Consider the following 14,321-nt stretch of genomic DNA (forward strand, 5'->3'; position numbering starts at 1 on the left):
TAGTAGCGAAATATAGGTAACAGTAGATAATTATCCAACATTTTCTCTACCAAAACAATGCAAATTGTAAAACTGTATGAAAGCATTACAAATCTGTCAAAATTTCCACCCGTTAAGTGTTGTGTGAATGACTACATCTTGAATATTCTGGTATAGAATTTTAACTTTGAACAGCAAATAACAATTTATTTCACTATCTATGGTATGATATAGGATACGATAACTGTAAAAGCAAACATTTGACAGATGCTGGGAAAATGAAATTTTTTCAGACTGATGAACAGGTCAACCAATATTTATGTTTGAAGAAACAAAGGTACTATTTCAAGTTGGTGACTATCAGAACTTTAATATGGGTTTATATAGTACAAATTTTAAGTGTAATCTTGAGTATTAACTTACTTATTTGATCCCTCCCTACAATACTTATCCACTTGACTGTGACAAGTGATAATGATACCAGAACTACTTTCAGTTAAAATGTATTATCCTGAGTTAATCAGCTAAGTATAAGGATTCTGACATTAAAAAAAAACAAACTTAAAATATATTTTAAAATTATAACACTCATAACCCCTTTCTTCCAGGCATCCAGATGACATCTGCTTGAGGCAAAAAGCATGCCATAATGACAGATGGCCAACATTTTATGAGAACAAATCATTAATTTTAAGTAGTTTTAATAAAACCTTGTCAAATAAATTCAATAATTAAACCAATTTAGCAAGCAGATTAAAAAAATAATGACACCTCATGCACATCGGTACCCAATTCCACGACATCACTACATTGTCCTTTCACATACATCATTAACACTTCTCACTAAAGAAGCATCTTAAAATAAACCATTGTTGTGATTTTACAAGGAACGGAGTTCAGAGTGAAGGAGCAGAAACACCTTAGATAGTTGACAATCTTGGGAAAGAGGAGAGAAACTAGATTGATCTGAAAGCAAGAATCTTTAAACTGAGGAATTATGGTTACCAGAAACCAACACAGGTTAATGAGAACAGGGATAATGGGAGAGTGGTCCTTTCACTAAATGGAGCAGTTAAGATACATCTCTAGTGGGTTTTATTCATCTGTAGCTGATACAAACAGGAACCAAATATGCTTCCAAAATCTTTTACAAGTTGCACATTGAGTCACGCATGGGTGTTTGCTTATACACAATGAAATCCAAGATGAGCCTTTGGAACAACCCAAAGCCAAAGTCCAAGCTGTTGTATCATTAATGGAACACTCAGGTTAATTTCATTTTGGACATAAATTATTAATGGTTTCACAACAGATTACAGTTCATCACTGGCAAAACATCAGACTGCTCAAACGGGGCTGTCGCCCATAATTCAACTACTTAGCAACCACTCTACTTAAAGAATGATAACATCCACTCAGTTTCCTACCAACAGAAGCTGATAAAGCTGTTCCCCAGTGCTTGCTACTTCATTAGACACTCCCAAATTTAACTGCATACTTCAACTTAGTGGTGCTAGAAAGTTTGTGAATTCTCTACTTCTGCAAATGACCCAAAATGTGATCAAATCATCACACAAGTGCTAAACCTAGATAAAGGGAACCCAATCAAATAAATAACATTATACTTGTTCATTTTTTTTCAGAAAAATGGTCCAACATATAACATATAATAACATGTATTTGATGGAAAAATGATGTGAACCTTTGCCTTCAGTAACTGATGTGGCACCACTTGTACTTCAATCAACTGTTTCCAGTAACTGTTAATCAGTCCTGCACATCAGCTTGGAGAAACTTTAGGCCATTTCTCCTTTCAAAACTGCTTCAACACTGGGATGTTGGTGGGCTTCCTTACATGAACTGCTGTTTCAGTTCCTTCTACAACATTTCTATAGGATTAAGGTCAAGGCTCTGACTCGGTCATTCCAAAACATGTGTTTTCTTTTTTTAAAAAACCCATTCTGTTGTTGATTTACTCTCGTCTTTCAGATCACTGTCTTGTTGCATTATCCAACTTCTATTAAGCCACCCTGACATTCTCCTATGTCTTGATACAATTCCGAATTCATTGTTCCCTCAACAATTGCAAGCTGAGCAGCCCCCTGAGGCAGCTAACAACCCCAAACTATGATGCTCCTTCCACCATGCTTCACAGTTGGGTTGAGGTTTTGGTGTTGGTATCCAGTGCTCTTTTCCCTCCAAACATATCAATGTGCATTTCTGCCAAAAATGGATCCAATTTTGTCTCATCTGTCCAGAGAACATTGTCCCAGAAGTGCTGTAGAACGTTCAGGTGGCCTTTTACAAACTTGAGATGTGCAGCAATGCTTTTTTTTGAAGAACAGTGGTTTCCTCAGAGATGTCCTTCCATGAACACCATTTTTGTTCTGTGTTTGTCTTTTAGTGGACACATGAACAGAGAATTTAGCAAGTTCTAGAAATTTCTGCAGGCCTTTTGCTGTTATCCTTGGGTTCTTTTTCACCTCCTTCAACATTGCACATTGTGCTCTTGGAGTGAACTTTACAGGCTGCCCAATCTTGGCGAGAGTACCAACAGGACCGAATTTCCTCAATTTGTAGACAATTTCTCCTACTGTGGAATGATGAACGCTCAGGTCTTTAGAAATCCTTTTGGAGCTTTTTCAAGCTTCATGCTTCTTTACAATTCTTCTCCTAAGGTCCTCTGAAAGTTGTTTTGATCGACACATGGTGCACATAAACAGATCTTTCTTGAGAAGAGCAGGTTCTGTCAATGAGCTGACTTGGTGTGTCTTATTTTAATAGGGCGGGCACCTCTACAACCCACAACTCCAAACTCATCTCATTGATTGGAAAACCTAACTCCAAATAGCTTTTGTAGAAGGCATTAGCCCAGACATTCACATTCTTTTTCCAACAAATCCACAAAATTTGGATTATTTTTCTTCAATAAGTATAGACATTATTGTGTTATTTATTTAATTGGGTTTAAATAATTTTAGGACTTATGTGAAAATCTGATCACATTTTAGGTTATATTTATGCAGAAATAGAGAAAATTCTCCGGGGTTCACAAACTTCCTAGCACCACTAAACCTTCACTACACAGATGAGTTGCATTCTTCTTTGAAAAAGGTCAGTGAGTTACAACATTAACACATCCTTAAATATTCCTGCCATAAACCCAATTCACTTGCTGTGGTTGGCATGGACCAAATAGCCAAAGTGCCCAATTCAGGATCAGACATGAGCATGGCTTTGAAAGGGTAAAATAGAGACAAACACACATTAAAGAATTTTTCTTAAATCTAGCTTTCAGTTCCAATGAACAAGACCCTTGCTAAATCTGAATGGCAGAGATCTTGCTTGAAAGTAATCATAAACCAAATCAATTTAAAGCACTACCATCTTTGATGTGATCAGCTGCTCAGTCAAGTTGATGAAACTGTGGTTGCAGGGCTTCCAGAATCACTTTGATCTAATCCATTTTACTTCCAATAGCAAGAGGAAGGGAAAATTATTGGCAACAGCAAAAATTAGATCTTTGAAGAACATTGTTTCTAGTTTAGATGGAGGAACACATTGCTTTGTCAACAAGTCTATCATCGAGGCACTGACGCAAAGGACCTAGACCACAAATTCGGAATTTTCACACGGAACTGCACAAGTACTTACTCAACATTCTGATCCAATGTTCTATATAATAGTGGGGTATTTACTTGACCTCATTACCAAATGTGTAGGAGCCATATATCATGTTTTCTCTCTGCGTTGTATGTTTATTATGGTATGATCATGAGTGGGGTTGTGGTATAAGCGAAGGGTTTTGTTACGTCTTCATGCTTTGTCCTAGTCAGTTTTCGAGCTGGAGACCAATGGATGTCATATCTTTAGTTGACAACCTAATTTCATTGCTTCAAGATGGTACGTTTTGCTAGTTGCCAAAAAGGATCAAATAAATTTCTTTGACTTTTGGAACATTATCATTGAATTGATCAGCAGGCACGTCAGACAAGATAACTACCCATGTGAGCGCCAGCAGAGGCATAGCTTTGTTCAAGTTGCTGCTACAAACTGCACGAGGAATTTTAAGACATATATAATTAATTTTCTGAAGTTAAAGGAAAACTGAAGCCCAAGGTCCACAATTCCCAAAATCTTAAAACAAATTTCAGAATATAGTTATCCAATTGCTACTTGGCTAACCCTAGTGGAATATCATGGAACTGTTGACTTAAATACAGAACATTCTTTCATTGATTATAAATCTGCATTACTACTCTTTAAGCTTTGTTAATGTACTAGGAACAGCTTGAAAAGCATAACAAATAAATCCTTCTGGATATAATTCAGAATTGAAGATGATAAACTATTTATTATTAATAACGATGATGACAGCTGCCAGAAGCACCGAGCCACACACCAAAACATTTGAGGTTTGCTGAACATCCTCAGAGAGAGCAGTGTACATACTGTTTTATTGCAATGCGCCAACTGGCAACTTTTACTTTTCCATACTTCTAACATGCTGCATCATGGCAATCATCTTGCACATCTAGCAAACAAAATCAAAGTTAGAGAGTATTGCTCCGAAAGGAATCAATCACTGGTGTCTAGATATGGCTCTCTAATGTTATCTGATCATCGCTGTCAAGGCTTTGTAGAAACCAGGACATGACGCACTGATTACACCATTCAAATCTGTTTGGTTTTTAGCCAGCTAAAAAACATCCATATTAAGGGTAGGTCAAGTCAGCATAAACAAATCTGCTTCATTTCAAAGATGAATTTTTTAAAATTTAAAACAGCTGTAGAACAGGAATAAATCTGGGTTGGCAGCTGCTCTATCAGTTCAGTATCCATGGAGGTCCAATATTCTGAGGGAATAATCTGTCTGCAGTGTTGCCATCAGTTTTGAAATGATTTTTTGATATGTAAACTTTAGTTCCTGTGTTCGTGAGACAAATTCAGCATTTCTTTGAGTAAAGTAAACTAAATGATCCTTGCCAATCAGCACATGTTTGGTATATTTTTAATGTAAAGCAACCTCATTGCTAAAGAATGACAACAAAATTAGTGTTTAAAGGGCAAGTTTAGCAAATGCATATATCCAAACAATGACAGGGTTCTGGCTAGATGGAGATTCTGTTACTCTGCCATGTGTTCACTCCTCTCCGGTCAAGACTATCTTTTTATAAATCAGTTTTCTTCTAAATAGGTGACATTTCCAAAAAAGGAACTCCTTTAACCACGACGTGATTAAACAAATGCACAAAATGTTGTAAGGACATTTAGTAAATGCAAAAGGAGAACAGAGATAATATTTCAGGCTCCTGGTCCCTCAAAAGATTGAAATTGGTTCTCTTTTCATAGATGATGCTCGACCTGCTGAGTGTTTCCTGTATTTCATGGTTTTATTTCAACTTTCAGCATACACAGTCTTTTTTAAAATTTAAATATTTAAAAACAGAGCATCAAAAATTCTACCCATTTTTTGCACGTTGTGGTTTTTGGTCCACCAATTGACCTTTTGAACCTTTACATGATGTACGATTCAAGAAATTCTCTACAGTGGTAACCATGGCTTAAGATTGTAACAAGGTACAAGAACTACTCTTCCAGCTTCTGGTGCTTATCAACCAAAGCTTTAACAGTTTTATACATAGGGAGTATATTACTCAGGTTAAACCCAAAGGTTCCCTAAGGTTGACATAACGGGGGGGGGGGGTGGGGGGGTGTATAGCAGTGGGGATAAGCTCCCACTACCTATTAAATGTTCTCAATAGCGTGCTTCTCAAATAGCCCCTGACAAGTTCCGTTCCCAGCCTTCATGCCTGACGGAACTGTTTCTACTAATAGAAGGAGCAACGGTGGGTTACTTGCACTTAAAACCAGTTGCTTTAGGCAGATGGGGCCATAGCTGGAAGGTCATCTAGAAGGAAAACTCTTATCTCAAACCCCTACTGCCTTGTGGCTCTATCCGCTCATGGGGAAGGCTGTCGGAGTAAACCCCGAGGGAAAATCCAGAGTTGAAGTCCCTATGTTGAGATCAATACAGACTAGCAACTTCTGTGATGTCACCGGTGCCGAACTGTGTCGATCTCTGCTGTTCCTTGGATTCATCAGGGGGAGCCTGCTGCACAGGCAACGGTTTGCCCTCCATATTGTACTGACCTGGCTTGTGCAGACTGCTGTGACACAACATCCATGCTCAGCCTGATCAACAGAGGGCTTAACCCAAACTGTGTTTGGAACTCTTCAGACATTCCAAAAAGGCTTGTCAATAACAGTCTGATGAAACCTTTCAATGGGGATGCTCCCAGGCTGAGTCAGAGGAGCACATCAGAATTATTTGAACTTTCCATAACATCAGTTTGCTCTAACATAGGCATACAGAGAACAGATTTATTGCACCATTCAGGTCAATTTACAGCAGCACAAGTATGCACAGAAACAAAAATAAAAATGTTAAATCTTAAACACAAGAAATTGTGCAGATGCTGGAAATCCAGAGCAACATACACAAAATGATGGAGGAACTCAGCAGGTCAGGCAGCATGCATGGAAATGAACAGTTGTCATTTCAGACCCAAGACCCTGCTTCCGGACTGGAAAGGAAGGGGGAAGACACCAGAATAAAAAGGTTGGCAAAGGGAAAGGGGCCAGCTGGAATGTGACAGGTGAAGCCAGGTGGGTGGAAGAGGTAAAGAGCTGAAAATGAAGGAAGCTAATAGGAGAGGAGAGTGGACCACAGGAGAAAGGGAAGGAGAGGGGCACCAAGGAGAGGTGACAGGCAAGTGTGAGAGGCACGAGCAGAGTGGAGAACAGAAGACGATGAGTGGGGGGGGGGGGGGGAAGAAGAGTTTTTTTTACAATGGGAGGGATAATCGATATTTACGCCATCATGTTTGAGGCTACCCAGGCAGAATACAAGGAGCTGCTTCTCTACCCCAAGGGTGGCCTCCTCGTGCACAAGAGGCGGCCGTGGACCAACATGTCGGAATGGGGCCACCCGGAAGTTACGCAGATGGAGCAGTGGTGCTCAATGAAGCGGGCCTCCAATTTATGACAGGTCTCACTAATTTAGAGGAGGCCACATTGGGACCTCTGGATAAAACAGACAGCCCCAGCTGATTCACCTGGAAGGACCGTTTGGGGCCCTGAATTGAGGTGGTGTACAGGCAAGTGTAGCTCTTCAGAAACCTGTAGGGATAAATGCCAGGAGGGAGATTAGTGGGGTGGACGAATAGCCAAGGGAATCACAGAGGGAGCAAAATCTGCAGAAAGCTGAAGGTGGGCGGAGGTAAGGATGTGTTTACTGGCGAGATCCCTTTGGAGGTGGCGGAAGTTGTGGAGAATCACGGGTTGGATGTAGAGGCTCATGGCGTGGCGGGAAGATGGTGTGAGTGTGGATGTCCGGGAAATGAAGGAAATACAGGCTCGGGCAGCATCAATGGTGGAGGAAACATCTGGGAACTCATCAGATGAAAATGCCTTTAAATCTAAACTTTACCCCATTATTACCTTGCATTAAGATATGACATGGTGTGCAGGTATCGGACACACATCCCGTTCTCTGCAGCATGTGAACTGTTAGGAATTTCTTCTGAGCAGGAATTTCAAATATTTCTAATGCGGACGGGTATGTTGATTTTGAATCATTTTTACAGGGAAAGGTCAACAACTAAAAATATTCTTGAATCTTTCAAATATTTGATTCTCTTAATCTTTGCTATGAAAGGAGGTTCATTTTCATAGCTTGTATGATGCCTTTTTATATCTTCCAGACACGAAATCAACTTGCAGGTCATGAACGGTTGAACAAATAAACTTCGAATTTCTAATCTGATAACATTAGTTAACAGAAGAACATTGAGCAAAACTCGGGAAATCTCTGTCCTATCTTTTTATCTACTTCAAGGTCCCTGATGGCAATAGCAACAGACAGTCAGGAGACAGATCAATACTCCCGCCAAAGTCAGCACCTTTGAAACGTACTGATCCCTCAGAACTGTCACCCCAGATCATTTCCTCAAATTCTTTACAGGACTTGAATTTACTACTTTTATACCACAAAGTGCTACCAACTCAAGCAAATTACTGTTGTAATTTGATACACATCAAAGGCTAAATTGGACTACTGTATCCTCTTGCCCTCCCCAATGCACACAGGAAAGATATTAGTGCTAGTTGACAGTGGAGCAGCTTAACAATACTTTGTTCAAAGCACATCATATCTAATGAAAGTGCATCATGCTTAATTAAAGTAACCTAGAGAGGAAGAGTTTGCATAACATATTCCTGTAAATATGCAAGTCCCCCAAGAGATTTCCCAAATATTTTGAAGATGGTGTCTCTCTACAGAGAAATATTAACAGACATTCAATGCAAAAGTGTTAAAATGGGTTATATGCATCTCGTTAAAGAAAGAACTTCCCAACTATTAATGTCTTTCTGCTTCTGACAGCTCAATAAGTAAGGCTGCAAGTATTCATCCCTAACCACTGGTAGGAAATAGATAATAGAGCAAGAGGCTGCTAACTATTATTTGTTTTAGATTGCCGTGTGTAACTAATGAGCTGCCACAGGAATCAGCGCCAGACCTCAATGCGATACAACCTACATTAGTGATTCAGACAGATTGACAAAAGTGTATGCAAATAACGATAGGTAGTAAAGCCGGTCATGAGGAGAATGCAGAGTTTGTAATATCATATAGATAGTTATTACGGGTCAAAGACTTGGCGGGAGTATAATGTGGAGATGTGTGAAATTACCTACTTTGATAACAAGAATAGAAAAGCAGGACTTTGTTGAAATGAACTGAGAGACAGGAAGGTGTGTTGCAAAAGGTTCTGGGTCTTCACGTATACACAGCAGGAAAAGATACCATGCGAGTATAGAAGGCAAGTAGCAGGGCAAATAGGATTTATTGCAGAAGGAATGGAGTATAAAAGTAGAGAATTCTTGCCAAAACTATACATGCTTTCGATGACTTACGATTTGAAGCTGCTCAGATGGGTAGGGGCACATTTACATTTGATGGAGTTCACAGATTGGAAATAAGGTATTTAGTCAAGAGGAAAAATTGAACTTGTGAAAAGAAGAACTGGTGAGCTCTTGAAACACACATAATTCCAAGAAGTTTTGACCAGGTAGATTCAGCAGTAATTTACTTTTAGAGTAAGATAGCTCATGTAGACATGTTGGATTTATTTTATTTTCACCGGTGGGGAGTGAATATTTGGAATTTTCCAGCCCAGGGAGTTGCGTAGGCTGAAGCGCTAAAGATGTTCACATGTGGAAGATGTGGGGATCATCAAGAATAATGGGGAACAGTCAGAAAACTGAACGGCAAGATCTGCTCGGCCACAATCTGTACAGTAACAAGTCAACACAAGGTGGACAAGAGCACCACAAAACAATTATCACTCTTCCAAGCAGAGGAGAATAGTTTGGTAACAATTTCTAAAAGCTTCAATTTTTATTAAAACCAAATTACTTAATGATGTAACCTGGTAGCAAATGTATTCAGAAAAAGATTTCTTTACTAACATTTCAATTTAATGTTGATCTAAATCACACTATGCAAATTCACAAACTGGTATCAATCAGTAAGTAGTAAACACTTTTTTTACAAGTTATAAATGAATCAAATAAACTAACTGTTGGAATTCAGAATTACAGTTACATTGTTTTTTTTTCTGACCTGAATAGTTCTTTACTGAAATCCTACTAACAAATCAAATTTACTTCTACAGTTAGGCTGACTGGTCAGAGCAAACACGATCAATCAGGGCATATGTGGGCAATTCTCTACAAAGCTACAGTGTCGTTACAGTGGTCGTTATGCCTCAACTATATAAAAGCAGACAGCACTTGTAACACGCAGCAGCTCAGCAGAAAGAAACTAGCTGCTATCTCTCTTCACAGGAGCTACTGAGCCCACTGCAAATTTGCAGGATTTTCATTTTAGATTTCCAACTTATATCTAAAAGACAGGAATACATACAAGTGGGGATCATGCTTCAGTCTAGATCACACCTGAGCTGTCCTGGGCAATCTTTTATAAGATATTTTGACCTTGGAGAGTTCATCATGGATGCACAAAAATGCTACCTGAACTCCTGGTATTCAGTTATAGGAACAATTTATATTCTGCACATTAGAAGATTATGTGGCGATTTAGTTCAATTTTTCAGAATATTAAGGGACGAGTAGATAGTAGGAAATTATTTCTGCTGGTTGGGGAATTTAGAAGGGAGCATGTACATCTTCTGTAACCCTTCAGGAGTGAAATTGGGAACACACATTCAGTGTGTAATAAAAACTGGCATTCTCTTCTGCAAAGTAATGCTAGTCAATTAAAATGTAGTTGCTTACAAGTCTGAGATTTTTTTGTTAATCAAGCGTATCGCAATATTTGGAGACAAGTTGAACATATAGAGTGAGGTCCTTGGCTAAATAGGTTACTTCTGTATTTGTTACTGAAGTATTTATGTTACAAATATAGTTTGAATAGATTTGCCGCTCTCTGTACCTTAAACAACCTTATGTAATATCCATTTTCATAGATGATGTAACGACAAAAAGTATTACGTTAATATTACCGACTGATGATAACTTGTCAATAAATTCAATAGTATGTAATTAATGCAAATATAAAAACACAACATATCGTTGAAGGTAAGCCAACCTTCGAGATAAAATGTCTGAAAAGATGGAAATTATTAGATTTCAGAGCATTCAAACTATAGTATTTTTCTTTTCATCACAATCTCCAAGTTCTTCTAAAGTGTCAAAATTAATTACATACCATCACATCTGACATTTCCAATAACTAAACTTTTCTCTGCTCAAATAATGGCATGACAGGCAGCATCAAAAGTGAAAAGACAGGATTCTGTACTTTTGGGAGGAAGCAACATTGCAAGTCAAATAAAATTAGATAGTTGCTCCGAAATATTCACTTCTTGTGAATACATTTATTTTGGAGAAGATTAATATAGCTGTTAAGGTTATCTACTATTCTGGTACTCTGACATCCTTAGGATATTGTTGCTGACAAGTTTCAATATGCCAATACAATTTTAATTCATTTATCTTAGATTTACACAGCGTTATTATAAACCTGACAGATTTAAATGGACATATGAAAGACAAGACCCCAGTAAGCCAGCTGCGAACCAAACCATGAAAATTTCTGAATAGTCAACATTGTTGATTTATTAGAGATTATCTGGCTTTGACAACAAATCCAACGTACATAATAAAGCAACAAATATTAATAAGATACGCTGATGTTACATTGGATGGTTTCTATCTCTGGATTAAGTTCAAATCCAGGACTGAACAATGGGTGACAATGGACTCTGTTTTCACTCCGTCTTGACTGTGTTATATTCCACTATAAAATTGTTGTAAGCTATTAAAATAGCAATTTATTTCAGAAGGACAGCAATGGAAATTAGATAGGTAAAGAAGGCAATGTTCTTGTGGTTTCCTTATTATATATATTACTCTGTATTCTCTAAAAGTGATAGGATGCTGCCTAGAATGTTCTACACAAAAAGACATGAAGAATAAGGCCATTCAGCTTCTCAAATCCATTTCATCATTCAGATTTATCATAACTGATCTATAGTTGCATCTCCATCTACACTCTGGTTATGAATCCTTTAAAATGTTTGTTAGTCAAGGTTATCAAATAATAGTTTTGACATCTTCTATTGACTGTGTTGCATTCCTCGCACCACCATCTTCGTGAACAGCAGTTCCCTACATGAACATTTGAGGTCTGAGTTACTTGTCTTTGTTTCTCTTTCCACAATACCCGATTGACCTAACAAGTGTCTCCGACATTTAATTTCATATTTCCCGCATTGCAGTTAAAAAAAAAATTATCGGCCCCGAATGGTTGGTCCTAATGTTAAAGTCACCAACAGAAGGTTTTTCTTTATCTAATCCTTTAATAATTAGACACTCCTATTATATCATTTTTTAAATCGTCTGTCATTAACAGGTGAGATAAATCTATGAGATGTGCCCCATTAGTTAATTGTTTGTCTCAGATACAAACTGAGATCAATGGTCCCAGTCTGAGTTACTTGCACACACAGAATCACTGGCAAGCTTTTCTGGATTTGAGTATCACATCGTTATGCTCAAGGAAAATCACTATTTCTGTAAATAAATGTAACCAAGTGCAATATTTCCCTTCAAGCCCAGTGCAATGAGAAAAATCTTGCGTCAAAATAAATTGCAGTGACATACAGTATTTGGAAGCAGGGTTTATTTTTTCGGTCTAACCTGGTTGAGATGTTTGATACATACCAAAGGGCACTGAAGGGAAGGATTTAACTTTCTAGAACATTTTTCCACTATCTGATCAGGACAGAAAAGCAGCTGGCTTAAAAATATAGGATTCAATGCAGAGGAACAAATTGCACAGCAGCAATAATAATTAGTGAAGTTACTTTGCAAAGGCACTCCTTTGCTGACTGGACTTACCACAGTCATCAATTAAAGAACTGGTTGCATTAACCAAGTTAAAATAGCAAATTCAAAGTTTTAAACCTAGTGGCAGGATTAACATTCTAAAGATGTCACCAGTCAGATCAGGAAAGCACACGTCAGAGAACAGTGATAAGTTATTGCCGTTCTTCTGTGGCACTTGGCTCACAACTTGCAGAAGTTAACTGCACGGCGGCAGCTATTCTTTGAGCTGATGAGATATCACTGAACAGCGAGTCGCGTGGAACAGAACACAGCATCCAGAAGCTGTCACTGCAGATGTCATTCTAAGTCTAAGAGGCTGCTAGTCTTCATTTTCAAACGTACAGGAATGTTTCACTGTGTGCAATTTAGCTTTTTTTCCCCAAATGCTTTCTGTAGAACAGTAATCACGATCACACATCGCAGGTTATTAACAGACGTAAGGAAATGACAAACCTCAAAATTTTTGGGGTGTTAACGAGAACGGCTGCAGTCCAACTCCTTCGACACGATTACATAATCTTTACCTGTAATAACTCGCCGGAAGACGCGACACCTAATGCTTCAGAAATCTATCGTATGTATGTTAAGTTAGAAGTGACGTTGTAGGTAGCAAAGCACCGAATTACAAATTCAGTTGTGAAGGTGAGAAAAATACGTGTCCTCTGCAATGCGAGGAAGCAGAGGGTATGACCCCACCCAAGTCAGAAGACACGTCCCACAACTCAGCTACTTTCTTAAGGAGTGCATTAGAGTTTAAAGTTCTTGAGCAAACAATGGCTGCGCTCTGGGCAAAACAAAACTTGCACGTTATTCGGTAACAACTTAATCACCCACATGTCAAAATATTTTAAATATAGTTGTTCAGTCCTGCTCGGTAGCAGAGTTCCTGGGGAGTCACGGCAAGTCCCCGGGAACACAGCGCACAGAGTCCGGCGTTAGCTGTTGCGAAACCCAGGAACACATTCCTGCACTCGGGCACCTCGATCTTCCCTCGCAACCTTTTTTCCCCTTCTTCGGACGTTTTGCCCTGAGAAGGCTCATCCAAGGTGGAGGACACTACTCTCAAAGTTTTCCCAGTGCGGTTCTTACCTTCCCTGGACACGGACGGGCTGCAGAGGCTGAGCAGGATGAGGAACGGGAGCTGGAGCGAGTTGAGAACCGGGCACCGTGGCGAACAACTCATCTTGTGCCTGCTTCACTCCGGGCGATATCCCACTGAGAGCGGCGGCGACGGGCGACACAAGCGTGGAGTTTGCACCGCCGCCGGAGGATCTACGCTTCCCTTGCAATGTCAGCTTGAAGCCAGCTCTGCCGCTGACGTCACGGCGCTGGGAGGAGAGACCGGAGGAGCACAGGTGAGGCGAGAGTTTCGCTGGGTCCTAAACTCCGCATCCCGCCCGCGTGGATAACTGTGCGCACGGCCGCCCATTTCTTGTCCAGCTCGCCTGCTATTTATTTTCATTTCAACCTACAAGAGAGGAAATTCTAACAAAGTTCATGTAGCGGTGCTCGCAGAATTCTTATTCTGAAGGGCAGCCCTTCGCGAGCGTGGCATTCAGTGGCTAATGTAAACTTGATCTTAAAGGCAGGATATAAGAGAGGGGAGACCGATGAAAGAACTGGACTGGCATGTACTACTGACTCACCTGTAGCAGCTTCTTGCGAATGAGGAGGCATGAAAGCTCATACGCGCTCAAAGGCACACAATGCGCCCATTCTTTTGGAAATACTTCCACAAATACCTTCTCAGCGCAAGTCGTGACCTTACCTTCATTCAGAGAAGTGAGGCAAGAAGACATACTCGGGAGACATTGGTGCTCAATGGCCATTAATATGCTAAGCAATCCAAGTCTTCAGTGTGCTTT

General features: G+C 39.4%; 1 protein-coding gene across 2 annotated transcripts in view; it reads right to left on the reverse strand.

The window, feature by feature from the left end:
- egfra (epidermal growth factor receptor a (erythroblastic leukemia viral (v-erb-b) oncogene homolog, avian)) overlaps positions 1–13,776 on the reverse strand; it is a 265,426-nt gene extending 251,650 nt beyond the window's left edge. For both annotated transcript variants that reach the window (XM_059972378.1, XM_059972377.1), the window contains exon 1: positions 13,546–13,776. In XM_059972378.1, coding sequence (XP_059828361.1) covers positions 13,546–13,639 — 94 coding nt within the window. In that variant the 5' untranslated portion in view covers positions 13,640–13,776. The remainder of the gene's footprint in view (positions 1–13,545) is intronic.
- Between the last annotated feature and the right edge of the window lie 545 nt (positions 13,777–14,321).

The sequence above is a fragment of the Hypanus sabinus genome, chromosome 6 (assembly GCF_030144855.1).
Source record: "Hypanus sabinus isolate sHypSab1 chromosome 6, sHypSab1.hap1, whole genome shotgun sequence".
NCBI classification, from domain to species: Eukaryota; Metazoa; Chordata; class Chondrichthyes; order Myliobatiformes; family Dasyatidae; genus Hypanus; species Hypanus sabinus.